The sequence below is a fragment of the Drosophila novamexicana genome, unplaced genomic scaffold (assembly GCF_003285875.2).
Source record: "Drosophila novamexicana strain 15010-1031.04,08,12 unplaced genomic scaffold, DnovRS2.1 tig00000739-arrow-arrow-pilon, whole genome shotgun sequence".
In the NCBI taxonomy this organism is placed as follows: Eukaryota; Metazoa; Arthropoda; class Insecta; order Diptera; family Drosophilidae; genus Drosophila; species Drosophila novamexicana.
This window is the reverse complement of record NW_020824819.1, coordinates 2,850,726-2,871,313: the sequence shown is the minus strand read 5'-3', so window position 1 is coordinate 2,871,313 and position 20,588 is coordinate 2,850,726. Positions and strand designations below refer to the sequence as shown.

The 20,588-nt window shown below is 41.9% G+C and overlaps 2 protein-coding genes across 5 annotated transcripts; one reads left to right on the top strand and one right to left on the bottom strand.

Moving 5' to 3' along the window:
• The first annotated feature begins 355 nt into the window (after positions 1–355).
• LOC115763392 (accessory gland protein Acp29AB) lies at positions 356–991 on the top strand. Its single transcript, XM_030705935.1, has 2 exons — positions 356–431; positions 501–991. Exons 1-2 carry the CDS (start codon positions 425–427, stop codon positions 977–979), a joined length of 486 nt encoding a protein of 161 aa, XP_030561795.1. The 5' UTR covers positions 356–424; the 3' UTR covers positions 980–991.
• Positions 908–18,456, bottom strand: LOC115763391 (myosin-3). 4 transcript variants are annotated; one of them, XM_030705932.1, is made up of 9 exons: positions 18,317–18,456; positions 16,085–16,493; positions 15,805–16,025; positions 7,926–8,224; positions 7,370–7,861; positions 6,599–7,303; positions 2,869–4,549; positions 2,629–2,798; positions 912–2,218 (listed from the first exon to the last, which is right to left on the bottom strand). In XM_030705932.1, the coding sequence occupies exons 2-9, from the start codon at positions 16,453–16,455 to the stop codon at positions 1,835–1,837; spliced, it is 4,323 nt and encodes a 1,440-aa protein (XP_030561792.1). In that variant the 5' UTR covers positions 16,456–16,493; positions 18,317–18,456; the 3' UTR covers positions 912–1,834. The 4 variants fall into 4 exon arrangements, with proteins under 4 accessions (XP_030561793.1, XP_030561792.1, XP_030561791.1 ...); XM_030705931.1 differs by lacking the exon at positions 18,317–18,456 and adding an exon at positions 16,576–16,637; XM_030705930.1 differs by lacking the exon at positions 18,317–18,456 and having other exon boundaries at positions 16,085–16,630.
• Positions 18,457–20,588: the final 2,132 nt, after the last annotated feature.

Sequence of the window (20,588 nt, the reverse complement as noted above, 5' to 3'; positions counted from 1 at the left end):
AGAGGAAAACGGAAGAGAAAGTCGACGTTTCTGCATTGTTATGAAGTTAACTAACGTAAGTCCTTACAATCGGCAGGTCGAACCGAACCATCTTAAGCCCAGAAACATACGCAATAGAAAATATTCAGGGTTCTGTCATATTCAATATCATCACGAAACACCACATATATTTATATATATACGCTATAAGTTATCTGATCAAATCGGAACGCGCTTTATACTTTTGCTCTCAATTGAGTGTACGGGCCCTCTCAATTGCCCCTATAAGTCATTATTGGCATTTTAATTCATATTAAGTAATCAGTATGTTTCTGAGCTCCGTCAGCTGCAGTTGAGCATAAAAATGTATAATCGAATTAGTGTTATATTTTTGGAATGTACTATTCTGTTACTGTTGTCGATTAATGCCAAATCCCTAAGTTTAATGGAAGGTGATGTTAATGAGAAATTGTCGTTTTTGATTAAAAAAAAGCCAATATAAGAAACTTGTCCATTTTTAGGCTCGAACACTAGAGTGCATATAGAGCATCGTGTATTGGATACTTTTCAAGCGGATATTCCGAAACATTTTGAAAAAATCGGTCCGAAATACTACTACATCGAGCATATCAATATTTTTAATTGGTTTGGAGCTGCCGAAAAGTGTCGGCAATTCGACGCCCATCTAATCAATCTTCAAGACAATATCGAATTGTATAACGTGGGCTTGAACTTAAACCAATCCCTTAACTATTGGACCGATTTGAATAACCTCGTCAATCGAAGCATATTTTATTCTCTAACAACTGGAACAAGTGCAAACTTGCTAAACGATCAATTAAAGAGTCAGACAACTCATGATATAAATATGTGCGGTCTCATACAGTTCGACAATAACACATCAAATTTTATATTGGCCAAGCACAAATGCGTGGATAAAAAGGCTTACTTTATTTGTGAGACAACTCAACCAACCACAATATCTTTTCTATTATGGTGAAAACTCAAATGCATACAGTCATATTTATTAGTACTCGTTTAACTTCATACATTCATATGAAGTACTCGTTTTTCTTCATACATTCAAAGTTAGTACTCGTTTAACTTCATACATTCATAGTTAGTACTCGTTTTACTTCATACATTTATATGTAGTACTCGTTTTACTTCATACATTCATAGTTAGTACTCGTTCTACTTCATACATTCATATGTAGTACTCGTTTTACTTCATACATTCATATGTAGTACTCGTTTTACTTCATACATTCATAGTTAGTACTCGTTTTACTTATTTAATAAACACAGAATATGTTGTACAGTCCTTCTCTTTCTTTAATGGATGAAGTGGAATGCTTAGTACATTATGTACACAATATGACTTACTAATAAATATATGTGTGAAAAAATTAAATCGAGCACTTTTTATATATATTGCCATATGAATAAGTAGGCATGAATCAGGCAATGAGCAACAATGAAAACCCTTATTAATGCACGCTATGATGAAAGGGAGCCGAATAAAGGTTTAATTAAACGAGGCTTCAGAAGCGACTTATTCTAGCTACATGTTTTTATCTTATAACCTATATATAACAACAAAACCGTAGAGATTATTATTATTGGAAAAAAAAACTGTCTTGATTGGCACTGGAAGCTACAACCTATTGTCATATGAAAAACATAAATAATAATACTCCATCGGACAACGCAAGGGGAAGCATAATACGTTTGTCCTCGCAAATCTCAGCGATTCATTATTTAAATTTAGGCACTTATACTAATGTCAGTTATTTACAGTCTCCGTCGCTGATGTTGCTCCAGAAGTGGACTCTCCTGCATGTTAAGCGTGATTTCAGATTTTCACCCCATTCGACTGGCCAGTCGACATCAACGCGGATGATATGGTCATGTTGGCATTGCTGGCGGCATTGCTAGCAGAGGCAACTGTTTGGCCGCTCAGCTCCATGTACTGAAAGGGCACGTGATAGGTTTGGCCTTTGTGCTCCACAACCAAATGGCCCCGACCACTGGAGGCACCCACAACAGTTACGGTGTCGCCTTTTTTCAGCTGCTGCAGTTCACCAGGGGCTGGCGGCGACAGGCCAGCTGTAGCCGGATTAGCAAGTGCATCCTCTGGAAAATTCATTTTCATGATGCGACTTTGCGGATAGCCCAGCTTCTTTGAATTGGCTGTGATGGTGTAAGCCCGTGATAGTGGAACGGGCGGAGGGCGTTCCTGCGGGCGGCAACCACAGCGTTATAATCCCAGCAAGTGGTGTAGTTTACATGTAAAAAGTTCAAAAGAAAAAACAATTTAACTGCATGACGATATAGGGGTAACGAATCTGTTGCACACATTCTCAAAAATATATATTTGTAACTGGCAGTCAACAATTTACATATAATCGTAGATCCCCACGTCTCAAATGATAAGATATTAGAAATGTTTTCTTAAATGAGCATCAAGTCGAACGGAATTAAAAGCTAATCGGATAAGCATTTTTATGCACATGATCCCAATTGCCGAGAGATGAAAATAAGATACGAGAATATGTATATGTATTCTGTCAAGATCGGAGATGCCTCTTTCCGCTTAACACTAGTTTTCGTAGTTTGGGGAAAGGGTATTCGTCAAGAGTTGCTTACCAAATCCAGTCCGAAGAGACTGCATGTTTGCTGGATAATCTTCTGGTCGCATTTCTCGTGTGGATCCGGAGGTGGTGTGCCGGCAATAGGCTGAGGTCGCGGGCGAGTCACTGTGCCTCCGTTGCCGAGACACGGAGTTTGATTTGTGGACTTAGCGGACAGGCGCGAGACTAAATGGCAGGAGAGAGACAGTAGAACAGTAAGACGCAGGTCGAGTATATGCCATCAGAGGTATCTCACCTGTATTGGGAGCTGCGGTAGCCACGGCCGCCAGGGCGGCCATAGCTGCTGAGGCTGCCTTGCCATTGGGATTGTTGTGGGCATTGACGAGCTTGGCACAAGTGCTGGCGATGGCGGGTAGCGCAGAGATTAGGCCGGTGTCGGTGGCACAGGATCGCTTTAGGCTGCTGCCCATCTTCTTGCGCCAACACCAGCCGCGCCAGATGGATTGTATTCGGGTGGCGCTTTTGTTACGAATCTCCGTGCGCAGGTGCTCAAGATGCTGGCGGATGCCTTCGCTAATGAAAACGTGTCTCTTGCCCGGCGCCCAGGCCAGCGTAACAGAGCCATCCTGCACAGGCAGCTGTTCCATGCCCATGGCGTACTGTAGTATCAGCTGGCAATCCTCTAGAGCTTTGTCCTCGGTGCGCCGCAGTAGGCGGAACGGAGCCAGCATTCGATAGCGCGCATTGAACTGTTTAAATCGCATGCGGTGCGGAAAGCCTGAAGCCATCAGATTCACGGTCTCCAAGACCTGCAGCGATCGGATCTGCCGCACCACAGTCACGCGATCGAACCTGCTCGGCTGCTCATATGTATTGCTACGGATGCAGCGCACAAAGTGCGGCCGGGCATGGACCAAAGTGCGCAACAGATTATCCAGCCGTGTGTGAAAATCCTGAGTTAGCGTGGAGACAGGCTCATCCCCGTTCAGCAAGTCGGAATGCGAGGTGGGTGAGATTCGGAAGCTAAGACCTCGTGGCGCGTGCTGCTGGGCATAGAGAGCCTTCAGCTCGGATCCAAATAGATGAGTAGCGAATCCAAAGTTGCAGCTGTGCTTGTAAAATACGGCGACCAGATCGTCCGGCACCACGTCTCGGTTGGTGTCCAGAAAGTCGGTGGTGTCGTACTCCACGCGACCGGCGAAGTGTCTAATGGCAAACAGTCGCGGATCGTCAGGCTCCAAGGCGGTTCGTGTCTCCAGACGCGTCGAGCAGCGATGCTGCACCTTCAGCTTGGTCACGTAGCTCTCGGCTGTGCCGCGCACCGAGCACTCCATGTCCAACAGGCTCAGCAGGCCTGTGCGCAGCGAGGATATCAGGTCAATGCATGGCACATTATCCACATAGTCCACCTCGGTTTCGCAAACAATGCCCTCGTCCCGGCAGGACTCCACCGATGATTTAAAAATGTGCGTGTTGTAAAAGTGCTGCATAGTCTCTGCGCACAAATTGATGCACAAGTGCTCCAGCTGGGCGTGCGGCGAAGGTTCTTCAAAGCCGAACATGTCCAGTATGCCAATGAACCCGTCCGTGGCATGCCGCACCGCATTATTCAAGGCTGCCATCGACTTGGAGCCCGCATTGCCGCCGCCAATGGTCGACGTGTGCTGCGATGCCGCATCCGCCTGGTTGTGCACCGACTCGTTCGAGTCCGAGCTCAAGGTGCCCAGCGTAGAGCCCAGACGCTTCAGACTGTTCGCTCGCCTCACAATCGTCGCCACCAATCTGCAGTAGAGCGCCTTGGCCAAACAATCGCGCGTCATGTTCGCATCCCCGTCCCCGCAAACCGACTTCACCAGCTGGCCCCGCACATTGTGGGTGCGCGTGGTCAGTCCGCGGAACAGTGCGGCGGGCGGCACGCCCAAAAGACTGGCCACCGAATTGAGTTCCGTCTCGCCCTTGACATCTACCTCAAGGCCCTGTAAGAAGCAGACAGGCAGAGAGCTTACTTTAATAACTTGTTTGAATAATATATAAGATGCCAGATTAAATGATGCTTACACTTTCTGTCTCTTATGGGAATTTTATTTGAGCTAACTTTATTATGCTCAAGACTTAATAGTTTTGCTGTTGTTAAACGAATATTATTGCGCATGCAAGTGCCACCGAAGTTCTTCTTCTTATTCGCACCAACTGCAGATAGTTGCGAGGCAAAAGTTTTTCAGCAAACAAATTCGAATGTCATCTAGCGGGGTGTGCACGACTAGGAGTTACGCTGTAACCAGCGCCGAGCTACCGTTATAAACGTGTAAACCCTAAACCTTAAAGTATATTTTTTTTCTGATACTTTCTTCATTGTATTATTTATTTGTCAACAGTTTTATAACCTAACCCCTTGATGGGTAAACAGGGTATACTGGTTCGTATATAGTAGGGAGAAGAAAGCAACTCCGACCCCACAAAGTATATATGTTCTAGGTTAGCATCAATATTCGAGTCGATCTAGCCACGTCCGTCTGTCTGACCGTCTGCCCGTATGCATGGACGCGTCCATCTTAGAACCTTTAAGAGATAATCGATAACTTGTTCCGTTTCCAAGCAATCGATAAAAATCGATATAGCAGGATTTTACTGCTTTTCAAACGAATCTCTTAGGCTTTAATAGTTGGATTCAAAAAATTTGATATGTTGCGTCTAGAATAGTATGCTCAGATCAGGTATCTTTCAATATTAGCACAGTCATTGAATAGTCAGAATTCCAATTGGAAATGTATATCGCTATAGAATGGTTTGGTAGATGTTGGTTCATGGTATCCCCTAGTCGGGCACTCCGGACAATATTTAAAACTTTGCCCAAAAAGCCTTTGACCCGCATTGAATTTGAAACTTCACTTGCCAAATCTTTGACCCCCATTTTCTACCAAGAAGGGATGGACCTTCCAACAAGACACCCCTCCTTTGAATTGTCTTCTTAGTTTTTGAGATAAACATTCTTTACTCGATTTATTTCATTTTCGATAATTCAACGTACATTTTTCTATACGGCCTAAACTAGCCAAAAATGTGCTGGCCTAATTGTAAATAATTTGAAATAAATACCCAAATGCGGATAGAGCCTTGTTTTGGATAGGTCATGGTCGTCGCTAGAAAACTAACGGAACTAATTTCTATGGCAGCAAAAGCCACTGCAGTGGATAACAGCACACATGCATATACATATTTTGATGTACTCTTGCATGCATAATTCACACATACAAACATAGGTGCTTGCATGCCATTGGCTGAGGCAATCACGTCTCATTCAATGTTGGGAGTCGTAAGCCTATCGCACTTGAACCTTCTTCTTTTTCATGTATACAAAAAACACACACACACACACCAATAAACATGTATTACATCCAGTAATCGCAATATATAACTAAACATATATAAGATTCCGGCTGCTTATGAACAATAAAATAAAACTTCTTGCTCAGTAATATATACAGATTTCGAACACGAAATAAATTCAGACGTAAATTACCCATAATAATCATCATCGCAAGAAATTAGGAGCACCTAAGGCTACGCGAATCGAACTCGCGACTTCCGCGTGACAGATCGACATTCCAGCATGAACGCCATTCCACTTAAGGTAAACAAGGGATAAAAATTGAATAACCAGCTGAGCACAATAACATGTATGTTCAAAACTAGGTGGCGCCACTTCACAAAACATTAAAAAGTCTACAGATGGCGTCACGCCGAAAATCCTACATCAGCAAAACACACCATCTATTGGAATATCTCGGAAAAATATATCAAACAGAAAAGGTGTCTAAATATTAAAATGTACGATATTAATACCTTGTTACTTGAACTATTCACATTAAACTAAAATTGTTGTTATTTTAACACATTTTTTCTCGATTCGAATAGTGAATTGGTATTTGAATACTAGCAGCATATTTGCGCATACAGCGCATTTGATAGCCATAAAATTGATGTAAGAGTCTAAACAATATCTGGTATGGGAATATGTTACTTACCCCGCCGTCGATAAACTGAACATTGCCCAGCAATAGCACAGCAGCGAGGACACGCACCACATCCAGAAAGGGTATTCCCAATATGCCCAGGCAAGTTTTCCAGGCCTGAAAGCGCACCGCGTCCTCGTGCTCATTCTGAGTGATGTCGCCGCGGAGATAGCGCAGATTCGCCGGGGAGTAGCCCTCCAAATGGAGCTTCTGGCGCTCCTCCCTGTTGAGGCCAGCGAGTAGCTGGTAGAAAATGTGATAGTTCTTCTCTTGAGGCAACGGACGAATAACTCGAGTTTGATCCAGAAAGTAACAGTGTATCTTGGTACGATAGAGCGCACCGTCCGTGACCTGAACCTCGATGAACTGGCCAATGCGACTGGACTCGGAGTTGGTGGTTGTCTTGGCGGAGCCAAGTGAGCGTAATACTGTAAAGGCGGCGGCCAAATGCTTAAACGCATCCGTCTCCTGGCCACCGCCGGCAATGGCAAACAACTGGCGCAGCATGAGCATGGCGTTGGCCGTCTTCCCGGCCCCGCTAGTTCCCGACAGTATGATGGCTTGAGGGTAACCCGTCTCGCTCTGCTGACGCACTGCCTCCTGAACGATCTTCTGCAGCTGTGGCGCCAGCGGTAGGTCTCGCGTAGAAGTGAGCGTTAGCGGATTTCCAACATCCAGGTATGGATTAATCGAGAGTAGTATCGATCCCACGTTGGTCTACAAGATAAGCGTATCACAAGGGAATCTATAGATTTCCGTGCAGGCATGTCAAGGGGTACTTACGAAGTAGCGCTGCTCGTTGAAGCGGGCTTGCAGGGTGTGCATGACGGCGTGCTCGTTCAACGGGCCCGCCAAATGGATCAGATCCTGCATGTCCTTGGGCAGACGGTTTGCCTGCTGCTGCTTGGCCCCGCCGGCTGCAGAGCCAAACCCGAATGGTAACGTTTTCACGCTTTGGCACGGATTGACGTGCTTGGTTGATGGCAATTGTTGGCTATTCTGATGCGCAGACACATTCACTGACGCCGGGAGCGAGGCTGCAGCGGAGGAGCGCATAGGCAGCGTGTTGGATCTGCCATTGACACTGTGCGGCAGGGACGCGGGCGTCAGGGTTCCTGTAAAGCCTAGACTTCCGCTGTGCCCCTTGTTCTGGCCCATGCCGGACACCTCACCCAGCTGGTGCGGCAGCGGATGCGGAATGGACGTGTTGCGCGCCGAGATGACAGCGCCCGATCCTGCATTGCTCGGCAGCGTCTGGCTGTAGTTGTACGCATGCTGCCCGGCAATTAAAGTACACAATCAGTAGACGTTCAATGTACGTGTATATGTAGGAGCTTACCTTGGACAGGGTGTTCTGGCCGCTTCCGTTCGCATGCTGCTGCAATGCATTCGCAGAGAGCCCCCCGGTGCCCAGGTTCAGGTTCGGACTGGACGCGTTCAAGTCATAATTGGCTGCCTTCGATCCAGCAACTGCAACGCCAGCAGCAGCGCCTCCTGCAATGCCGTGATGCTGTACATCGGCTGCCCGGCCATGCCCCTGACTTTCCACATGCAGACGATTGCGCATGACCAGCAGCTCGGTGCTTAGACTCTTGAGCCGCTGTTGCAGGTGCACTGCCTCATTTGACGACGAGGCATCTGAAAGACGAAAGACACTCTTCTGATTAATAATGTTTCCCATTAATAGCATATCTAATGTGAATGAAAGAAGGGGTCGCCCCTGAACAGTCTGATGAGCTTCTGATTTATTCGCAAACTATCAATACGAGTAGTTCCAACAAGCAAGAGGATCTAGTCTCTAATAGCTTCTGTGTTGCTCAACACATCTTGATTATATTTTCAGCAGCAACTCTTTTTGTGCGCATATACTTAATAGGAGTGTACTAGTCGGGAGTGCACGACTAGAAGATACCGCTTGCAAAAACATTTCGATTTTCGCGGCAAAAACTGAACTGAAATTATTATTTTTTTTTTGGCATGATAACCATTTTGTTCTAAATCTGTCCTACGTTGACAATTATTACATTTTTCAAGGGTACTTAATAGGTTGTCTTACATAGCAACAAACTTTCTATCACTCCCTCTATACCCTATAAACTTAACATTCTATAGCCTATTTCAAATTCCTTTAAATTTTTTGTGCCTTAGAATATTCATATTTTTAAAAAATGACAAGGCCTTAAAACGGAACCCACACATAAGAACTAGAGTGGGGATTTCTAGTTCAATTTGCTGAATAAGTTCATTTGTTCATTTTCTGGCCGTGAACTAAATCGTTCATTTAGTTCACTCGTTCAACTATTCGCTTAGTTCAGTTATACAGTCAAATATAAATTAAAGTTAAATCCCGCTATATTTTATGTTTATTAAGAACTGAAAATCTCAAAAGAATATATCGTTCAGGAACTGCTGAACTGCTGAGTTGCATACAACGTTCATGACCGACTGAATAGCTGAACGAGTGAGCTAAATGAACGATTTAGTTCACTAATCACTGAATAAGTTCAGTAGTTCATTTTAATGACCCGTTCAATCGAACTTGATCTGAACTAAACGAAACAACTCTAATAAGAACAGACGCAGCCTTAGCCGCACACAATGGGAAATGCTTTCGTTTATTTCGGTCATCGGCCGATTTTTAAAAAATGTCCAGGGCATAAAAATGGCATCAAAATGTGTTTAAATAGTTTAAATGAAACCTCCAAAATGTCTAAATGCTTCGATCTTTAGTTTATTTCCGATTATTAAACAATTGCTCTGATTCCAGGCAATCGATAAGAACCGATATCGAAATTTATTATTTAATTATAATTAATAATAATAAAACTTCAGTCCCAACTAGACTAATAGTAACTATGCCTTGCGGAGACTTATATTCCGTATTAATTAGTAACTGGTCTTAGACTTTGTCCGATTTTACTGCTCAGTTTCTGGAGTTCTATTTTGAAAGAAAATTTTTTAATCTGTGAGAATATTATTTAAAAAGTAAAATACCAAATTTATTGTCTCTTTTTCTTAAACTAAACTCTTTTAAAAAACCCAACGAATATGGGTTGAAAGGGTAGAGTTGTAAGGATTTCGATATTGATCCTTATCAAAAGTCAGTCAATCAGGACAAACCATTTTAAATATAGATTGCGAAGCGGAATTTGAAACAAGCCCAAGTACAATGTTATTTGAAATCGAAATAGTATCAGAGCGGCAATTCAGTCCTAGCTCGATATTTTGAGGGCAGCAAACCAATTCGGACTTAAAGGCAACGGCAACTCTTAACTCTCAACAACTTTACAATAAACATTTTATTTTAATTAATATTTCAATTGTAGAAATACATCTTATGCACATCGATTGGTTTACAGCTTGGACGCTCGGAAGAAGCTTGTTACAAGCATCTTTGGATTAAAATATATTGTCTACGAATACTTGCAACAAGCTTCGTCTGTGTTTCTATATGCTTGCTTGACTGCATAAAAGAAGGTTCTTAGTAGCCTCTCTCTAAAAAGTGTAGTTGGTACCCGAAGTCGGGCTGCCAGTTTTTATACCTTGAACCCATGAAAATAGGTAAAAAGGGTATATTGTATTTGTGCAAAATGTAAATGTATGTAACAGGCAGAAGGAAGCATCTCCGACCCCATAAAGTATATATATTCTAGATCAGCATCAATAGCCGAGTCGATCTAGCCATGTCCGTCTGTCTGTCTGCCCGTCTGTCCGTCCGTCCGTCCGTCCGTCTGTCCGTATGTATGAACGCAAGGATCTCAGAACCTATAAGAGACTTGAAATTTTAGATGTAGGTGCTCCTAGTTCCCGCGCAGATCGAGTTTGTTTCCGATTATCGATAACTTACTCCGTTTCCAAGCAATCGATAAAAATCGATATCGATATCCTGTTTTTTGGGCAATTTTGGTAAATAATAAGAGTAGAGTCACCAAACTTGACATATTGCTTCTAAAATAGAATATATATATGCATTTGATGTTGGAAGAGGGTTCAGAGTATCCCCTAGTCGGGAGCTTCCGACTAGAACCTCTTACTTGTTATAGATACATTCAATATATATTTCGTTTATAGTAATATCATTAAACTAAACTTAAGAAACATATCGTAAAGTAGTGTAAAATATTTATAAATTTGTGTATATTAAAACTTTAAACTTTTATCTAAAGGCTGTTTTATGTTTCCAGATCCAGTTTGTGATCTATTACTGGAGATATGAAAATTGGTTTTTTTGTTGGAGAAACATTTGATCAATGCGTGTATTCCAAATATATATGAAAAGAAACTTTCTAGATTATATTCTCGTTCGCCTTTTCAGTCCACAACTGTTGATTATAAATCTTTAAAATGCAGAAGAACTTAAAATTCGAATCAAGAAATTTTCAAAAAAGCTGAAATCAGCTCTCATAGAGTTCGCAAAATAGCAGACAACAGAAACAACACCAACTGGCTCCGACGACGACGACGACGACGACGAGGGCCACATTTAAAGATCTCAACGGATGTGTTGGCGGCACTGCCTGGGACCAAAACTGGTCACGATGGGCGCGCGGGGATCATGCGACGAAGCTGGAGGCAGGCATATGTTGCAAGCCAAGCCAAGCACACACCTTTATAGCGATACAGCTGCGCATTATATACAACGTGCCCAGCACACATAGGTACATCGAGTTGTTTTTAATGTGGACAATGTGTTTTATTATGGTAATAGTTGCTGTAGCTGCAACAGATATGATATAGCCAGAGCAAAATGTGTCTTATAATGGAGCTAAGGTACAGTTGTGGAAAGGCGAGCGTATCAATCGTTTGCTGTTTGGCCCAGATCTGGCTATACTATAATTATGCTATAATTATGTACTTTTACATTGACAGCAGGCAAGGTTCAAAGCTCTGCTCAAACAATCAAGAAAGCACAATTATTTTTATAGCAAAGTTAGTTATGGTAGAGCGTAGAAACAAAAGACATAGGAAACAAACGTGTACAGGGGTTTGGTTGAATACAGATAATTACCCTGCAGCTTCTTCTCGGTCTCCCAAAATTTTTGCAATTCCGTAAAATATTTATCCAGTATGAAAACTTTTGACAGGCCCAATGTGGCCATCGTAGATGTACATTTGTGTGGCCAGCCGGGTATGAAACAAACTAATTCGAGCTGCAGTCGCAGAAACGAGTTTTCGGTTTTCAAATGCGTTGCTTTTATTTGTATTTGTATTCTTTATTTTTATTGTTATTATTATTCGCTTTTGGCGACGCACACACGACGAAAAGGACGAAAAGCGTGCTACGTCGGCACCGGCGACGACGTTATTTCTTATTTGAATAATTTCGTATACTTCGTAGACTTATACACAGCACAAAACACGCCCGATCGAACAGGTTTTCGGCAGAGACGCTTACAGAAGGCAAACATTGTCCAGGTTGACCAGATTGTCTACATGCATGTGTGTGTGTGTGTGTGTTTGCCTGCGTCTGTATGGGTGTGCACGGCATACGAGCTGGGCATGGAACCGATACCGATACGCCCGAAGTGAACGACTGTCTCTCTGCTCGTGTGACTGGGGATATTTTTTTTTTTTTTCTTTTTTTTGGCTGCGCAGCAAGTGAAACAACAAAATACAAACAAACGAGTGCAAAGAATGCAGAAGGGCAGCAAAAGCAGCCAAAGCACTGCAAAGCATCTGCCTCAATCAGTCCGACATAGTTTTCGGAGTTGTGCGAATCTACTCCGTATTATTTTTTTGTTTTGTATATGCATATGTATATTGATTCTGCTTATAATTATATATGTAGCTCAGGCACGCGCGCTTGTTTTCTTGTTGTATGCAGACATTTTTCTTGCTGCTGTTGTTGTTGTTGTTGTTGTTGCTTTTGTGAAAAACAAGTTACCACCAATTTGAGCTCGCAGACAGCAACAAGCAGCACACGCAGAGTTGGAACTCGGAGTAGATGCTTAGATACCTTCGAGGTACACACACACACACACATAAACTCACACACATACACACATATATGTGTATGTATGCAGCGCATTAGCACAGCTTTCGAGAAAACAATTTGATTGAGAAGCGACTTCGAAAGTTCTTCTATGTTTTTTTTTTGGACAATTTATTTATGGCGTTTTTTTTCGGACTGAACGTTCGATTTCTTTGATTTTCTTATAATCCACATTCACAGAGCACACTAAAGAGGCGAAACGAACAGCCGTTGACTTCACTTGCTCGCTGCCAGGCCAATGCAAAGACTGAACGCTGGAACTGAGCCGCTCCAGACGCCGCTCGGACGTTGTAGAAAAGCGATCGTTGTGCTCTCCGAGGCGCGCTCTCGTGTTGGCGCAGGTAAATTTTACAAAACAGGTAAAAGGCCCGAGGTCTCTTTTCCAGCCTCACTTACTCTGTCTGTGCAGTCTGTGCTCAAATATGGGGTCAAGTATTTGAACTATGGGTCTCTCGCGTGTTAATTAGCGTTGATTGTTTATTGTTAATGTTGCATTTCATAATTCCCACATCATTTCCAGCGCAGTTTGCAATTTAATGCACCTAACAACAGCCACATGCTAATTAATTCAACATTTTTAGGGTCAAACACGATTTTCTGGATTTATATACTTTCAGCAACATGCGTAAAAAGAGTTCATTTCAAAATATCGATAGATTCTCCTTTTCCCAAAGTAATACAATCTTTATATAGATTTTCAGCGAGCCGCACATAAAAGAAAGTCGAGGCAATTAATTTGGTTTTCTCTGATCGAAATAATGTCGTCTCCCAAAAATATATAATTACTGCGCTCTCCATCATTATTATTTAAAATGTATTACATAGTTTAAATAAATATTTCCAGTAATATTTTGATTAGATTAGGGCATTTCACAAAAAAATCATACAAAACATAAAATTAACGCCTGTTCGTTTATCCTAGACATAAACCAACTTGCGGCACAAAGTTATAAGCCGTAGACCACTTTCAGCTGGTATGGTAACCCTTGGGTATTTATGCTCGCCACCGCAAGCTTATTTCGCTGCACCACAGCCTCGAAACGAAATTCGCTGCAGGCATAGCAAATGCGGATCTCATTAAAGCGAATAAGGCACCCAACAATTAAATATGTATTTAAGTAAATGCACACGAAAACGTCAATGTTTCTAGCATATTCTGCAGAGTGTGGCGAAAATACTTTTACATTGCATAAATAGAATATAAGATAAATGTTAACATGCTATGCAGAATCTGTCTTATATGCATGTTCGACAGAAATACTAAATACCTTGAAAAGCTATTTATGTAACTCATCTATTCAAAATACTGGGTAAAAAAGGGTCTAATAATATATGCAAATCTATATAACAGACAGAATAAGCCATCCCACCACATAAGGTACAGATACTCTTAAAGAGCAAGAAAATCGAGCAATGTTCGATTTCAAATATTCCCCTATATAATATGTGAATCAAATTTATTCCATATATTTTTTAGCGCCCTTACTTTAACGGAGTCACGAATGTATATTCTCCGATGATAATCAATACATTATACTTAACTTTCGTATACGTCTGCGCTTTCTTCATTAATTTATATTAATAACCTAGCCAATAGTATTCCCGGTCTCGACTGTGGCAAGTTATATGCTTTTAAATACAACTTTTTCATTTAACATAAGATTTGAAAGAACACTTAAGGTCTATCGAATAAAGGAATCAAAATTTGGAATCAACATTTTCTGTTCAAGTTAGAGGATCTTAAACCTGAAAAATAAACTTTCATTCATAAAACTTTTGATCCGCATTTTCCATTCAAGATCGGTCAATTTTGTAAAATACATTTTCACAAAGATCTTTGAAAATGTTTTGGAAGCCGATCCCATGGTAAACAATAGTTGCTGGTAGAATATGGTTTTTTATTGTATTTTTATTTAGTGCTTCGTAAGTAAAGCCAAATAGACAATTCCCCTCAAAAATCTTTGAATTGCATCTTCCACCAAGAAGGCCTGCATTTTGCTAAAAGTGTGATTCACCTCCGAGCTCAACTTGAACATCTTTTTCCCGATTATTAGCGTGTCTCTTTATCACTCAAGGTAACTCAAAAAGTTTCAATAAGTTTAATTTTCATTCAGTCGGAGCAGTCGGGTGTGCCCGACTAGGGGATAGCCTGAACCATTTTCTGCCATTTTCTCATAATATGAAAACAACTTAGGTTAAATACCCTTGTGGGCATTTGCCATACGGGCTTGCAGATATGTGATAATAAAGAAGCTCGTAAATGCTGGGCTTAATAAATATTAAAAAAGAAAAAAGTTGTTCATACAAGCACTTAATTTTCCACCGATCGTTCCAATGGCCGAAAAAAGATATAGTAAATGTTTGTTTGCGAAAATCAATAACTCGCCCTGTTTCGATAAAAATCGATATCGAAGTCCTGTTTTTTGAGCAAATCTCGTAAGTTACAAGAGCTAGAGTCACCAAACTTGGAATGTAGCTTCTAGAAAAGTATATACATATATATAAACACATCAAATATCTTTCATTTTATAGCTACCGCCACCTGCCCGCTACCATCACATAGTTACACATCAAGTAAATAAACCAATTTGTGTTGCAATTGACTTTTTGAGAATATACAAATATTCTATAGTACAATAAGATCTAATGTTGAAAATTTTATAAAGAACGGTTAAGAAACATAGAAGTGATTAAAGAAAACGTGTGGTTATATATATATTGGCTGCCCTCGTGTTAGCGGCAGCTAGCGCAAAGCTTAAGAATTTCTGTATTTCTGAATTTCTGCATGTACACACACAAACATTCAAACGTTTCTTCATTGAATTTCATCATCTGCATTGCAATTGTTGGTGTTGCCGTTGACTAGAGGCGTATGCAAGTTGTGCGGTAAGCCACGGGTTCGAATCCTATTGAAGGAACTATTGTGGTTTTGTTAATTTATTTTAATAACTGCTTTAGCAAACGAGCGTGTAGCGCGAGCTGCATTTGCTGTTGGTAGAAGAGGGTACAGGGGATCCCCTAGTCAGGAATTCCCGACTAGAGCCCCGCACTTGTCATTAACAGTGACAGGCGAGGCGAGGAGGTGGTTTTGTTAGGCATAAAATGAAAGATACTTGATCTGTATATTTTATAGTTACCTTTTAATTGTTACAGATGGAAATTAACTAATATTCTGCGTTAACAACTATATATAACAACTTACAACCAACAAGTGCTGGTAGCTTACCGGTTATGTTTCCTGTGGTTTTATTGCATGTTTTCCTTCGCCTGGCAACCGGGAGTGTGTAAATAGCTGAGAACTTTGTGAATCGTTCGACCACATCAGTGATGTTATTGCCAGATAGCACCGAGGATTCCTGTTCCTTGGAAACACTTAGCCCCGCAGAGCATTCTGCCTTGTCCACGGTTGGCGAAGCTTTGCTCTGCTTAGGCGACGGTGTGGTTGAACTAAGAAAGCACAGAAGTCTTACCAGAAAATTACATTTGGACATATATGTATTACCCACCTGAGTGCCTTGTGGTATTGGCAAAAGAAGTCGGGGCGCATGCGATGCCGACAGAGAAAGTCCTCGCAGAGCCGCAAAACATCGTCGCAATTATCGCTCTTGGTCGAAGTCTCGCTCTGCTCCTTGACAGGCCCACTGGAATGGGAAGTGCGCTGGGTCTGCGGTGTGTCTCCGTGGTCCGCATCTGCAGGCTGTCGGTTGCTTTGTGGACTGTAAAGAAAGGCCGGCAGGGTTGCGCCAACGAAGTCGGGTATATTCTCAAAGAAATCAGCGGTAAGGTCGTAGCTGCTGCTGGTGCCGGAGCTCTTGAAGTCCGGCTTGGTCAAATGTCGGTCCACGTAGTCGGCGTACGTCTGGTCCGGCAGCAACATAGCATCATCATCTTGCGTGACCCATTAACCGAAGATATCTGCAACAAATGAGTTGAATACGAACGAAATCAATCGCGACATCAATTCGCATTTTAATTGCTTTTAAATCAAGTGTCCAACTTGCTCTTGCTCTCGGCTAGTCTACCCGGTGGCTATTGGTCTGTGGCTTCCGCGTCTGCTTCTGCGCCTGCACGCCCATAAACCTGTCAGTTTATTGGCGCAGGCGATTACCTCGATTAGCGTGACCATGACGAAGGTGACAGACACGGACGCTAATGCCTTTTACTATGCGTGACGGCCACGGAGACCGAGACGGAGACGGAGACGGAGAAACTGGTCACAGCTGTTCGCCTCTCAGATATCTGACATGGAACGAAGGCAAAGGCGGCAGGCTGCGGCAGATGGATGAGTTGCCAATGGAAATGAGACACAATATTTATCCTACACTTTGCCAAGCAGCTTGGTTTGGTCTCTCTTGGCTTTACGTGTGGCCTTACCTCTCGGCTACGTAACGGGGGAACTCTTGCTTTCCGCAATTAACTTAAATGATTGTCATAAAATGTTGCAAGTGTGGATGCGATGTGGATGCCCATGTGGCCACCACGAGCCGCAGGCATTTTTCAGTGTCAACACAGCGGGCGGCACCGTTTGAGTACTCGTAGAAAGCTAAACTCAGAAACTCACTCATATCTGAGTCACTTCCACATTCTTCTTGTTTCTTATGGCGGTTACCTAATATGGGCGAGCGCTGTGTGCTGAGAGATCTTCACAGCTGACACCTCGAAGGCTATTCTAAAACTGCCTTTAAACCAGCCGACTAAACCAATTAAAGCTTGTGTATCGCAATATAAATAACGCTGGTATTCCCCGGCCTTGCCCGTGGCAAGTTTAATGCTTAAAAGTTTAGATATTGCTTTATATATAGGAAAATAAAATAAGCCGAAAAATAAACTTTCGTTCATTAAATCGTTTAAATAATTTTTCACAGATTTTGATTTGTAAATAAGTTTGAAGCCCATTCCTTTGACAAACGCAATCAATTTTGCAAATTTTCCGCCAGATTTCCACAGTTGCAGGTGGAACTTCCAAAAGTGATGAAACCCAAATGTATTCATTACGTATTTTTTCAGTGTGTTTAAAATACGTTGGAGGCCGATCGGACGAAATTTAAAACATCGCCATAACAACCTAAAGCATAAACATACATTGAAGACGGTCAGATTTTTTAATAATATTCATTTGTATTGGATATATGGAAGGTATTTTTTATACCCTGAACCCATTGAAAATAGGTAAAAAGGGTATATTGTATTTGTGCAAAATCCAAATGTATGTAACAGGCAGAAGGAAGCATTTCCGACCCCATAAATTATATATATTCTTGATCAGCATCAATAGCCGAGTCGATCTAGCCATGTCCGTCCGTCTGTCCGTCCGTCCGTCCGTCCGTCCGTCTGTCCGTCCGTCCGTATGTATGAACGCAAGGATCTCAGAACCTATAAGAGCTAGAGACTTGAAATTTTAGATGTAGGTGCTCCTAGTGCCTGCGCAGATCGAGTTTCGAGTTTTCGATAATCGATAACTTACTCCATTTCCAAGCAATCGATAAAAATCGATATCGATATCCTGTTTTTTGGGCAATTTTGGTAAATAATAAGAGCTAGAGTCACCAAACTTGACATATAGCTTCTAGAATAGTATATATATTTGCATTTGGTGTTGGTATTCCCTAGTCAGGAGCTCGCGACTAGAACCTCTTACTTGTTTCTGTTTAGTTAGAGTTATTTAAGTTAATATTATTTAATTTAAGATAATCTGAAAGCTATCAGCATTGGTTAATAAATAAATAAATATTTTTTACCATGAGCTGCTGCCAGTTTTGGTAGGGTATCTCCTAGGTCTGGCAGTCTCGACTAAAGCAGCCTTGTGACATTTAAATTAGAAAATATGTCTCTTGGGTAAATTCAACCAGAATAAAAGAAAACAGAAGCTTCTTCTACTGCACAAAACAATTTAAACGAAGCAAATTAATATGAGTAGAAGTAAAAAGCAGAAAGGAATTTCTTATATTTCTTCATAACAATTCAGTTGACAAGTAGGGGCAGGCATGTTTATTTAAATTAGTAAGAGCATAAATATGATTAGCTACTGCGATTAGTTTTTAAAGACAGTTAAAAAAACAAGAATCGGCGAGCGGTAGAATTTGCTGCCTATTATAAGAACGTAACTGAATCAGCTAGAAAAATCGCATAAACTAAAATAAGTCTCATAAATATGCAGCCAGGCAGGCCTCTGTGGCCGGGCTCTGTAGTCGCCACCTCCTCGCGAATGCCACTGGGCCCCCTTAGCTGAGGTTATTTATTCTAAACAACGAGAGCGATAAAAGTTTTAGCTCAGAGAAGAAACCTAAAACGTAAACGCTGTTATAGGTCGTCTTGGTACACGCTTGCCCAGCTAGAGTTAAGGTTGATGCACACCAAGACAATGTGGCCCTGGCCCTGGCCATGGCCCTGGCCATGTGTCGATGCCAACTAATTTGCATTTGTGCTAACGTTGGCAACAACAAATCAGCGCTGCGGCTTAGATACATATAAATTGATTGCCAAGAGAGACTTTGAAATTCCTGAGTATTTAGCGGGATTGGGCAAACATTTACAATCAATTTGTGGGCCAGCGGAAAAGTTTCCCAAGAAGAAAATCAGCGATCAGTGATCAGTGATCAGTAATCACAGGGTACAGAAAAGTACTCCTGCAGCGCTTTTTGCCCCCACCCCGCCCCCCATTATTATCATCGGAGCCTGGTCTTGGGCGATGGGGCGATTCATTGCCCTTTTGACTTGCTACATGGAAATTACATGATTTAACTTAATTTAATAAAGAGCCAAGGGCGCAGGCTATTCTCTTGGACCGCCTTCGCACTGGAATCTGTTGGAGTCGTGTAGCCAGTTCGTGCCTGGCTTTTGTGATTTACCGCGATTTAGCCGTAGTCCAACACAGGCCAGGCACACATGTCTAATAGAACAACAACATCATGGCTCCGGCCTGGCATGGTCTGGCCTGGTCTGGAACTGCCATCGATTCCATAGCCTGGCGTCGTCCATCATGGTGGGCTGCCGCCAACACCACACTTGTCAAAATATTTGTTGACCCAATTAGAGCTGGGCGCAGTAGAATTGCCTTGTACCAGCCGTCTTTTCTCTCAGTGTAGACATTCGCGCAGATCAAGAGATTTTGATTAATAGCTGGTTGTTTCGCCAGAGCCGGCTATTTCCTTAGTTGCTCACTTCTCGGCAATGGCTCCAGGCCTCAGGTAGACATTGAGAAATACTTTTACAAATCAAGTCGGCAGACGATGCAGTCAAACTCAATGAAGCTCAGCCCTAAGCCTTGTGATAGCCTTGCAATGCTTTTATTCCATATATCCCCTATTTAATCCTTCACTTCTTGCTGTGGCAAATTTTATAAAGCAGCACATCAAACAAACAGCATAAAAAGCCACCAAACAATATAGTTTTTATATAAATACATAAATAAATAAAAAATGTAAAAATAATTAAAAACAAGCAAGAGTGCTCTAGTCGGAAGTGCCCGACTAGGGTATACCCTAAGCCTTCTTCTACCAACAACAACTGCAGCACCTGCTTGCTTGTTTATCGCCTTGCTGAGTAGAGGTATATACTAGCATTAATAAAAACAAATATTAAAATAGAGTAAGTTCTCCCTGCCGGTGTCGAACCCACAACTAACTTCAATCAACCCAACTACTTGCCATCTCCCCATCCATACCAAGAATTATAACCACACGTATTCCCTAATAACTTCTGTGTTTCTTGCCCCGATCTTAATGAAACTTGCAGTTTATGCTTTTGAATTTTGAGAAGGGAAAAGAGCAAACAGATTAATGCAGTGTGTTCGTTAAAACAGACACTCCCAACAATTGTTCTCCATATCCCCAGATTGTATAAACGCATAACTACGGGATTTACTATAAGGCACTTATTACTGGCTTACTACTAGCAGCTATGTCTCTCACATATACATATGTATAATTTTCAAAGATATTTGTACAAATTTAGCTGAGGAGGTTTTCACACTTTTCGGAAAATCCACCCTTGCTTGTTAGAACAATGGCC

What these genes read in the sequence shown, in the direction of transcription:
- LOC115763391 (XM_030705932.1), bottom strand. Translation starts at nt 16,455, where the DNA reads ATGTTGCTGCCGGACCAGACGTACGCCGACTACGTGGACCGACATTTG. An exon ending in TTCAGTTTATCGACGGCGGG is followed by an intron (nt 4,550 to 6,598) that starts GTAAGTAACATA and finishes TGCTTCTTACAG; the next exon opens with GGCCTTGAGGTAGATGTCAA. An exon ending in GTCTCTTCGGACTGGATTTG is followed by an intron (nt 2,219 to 2,628) that starts GTAAGCAACTCT and finishes TGCCGCCCGCAG; the next exon opens with GAACGCCCTCCGCCCGTTCC.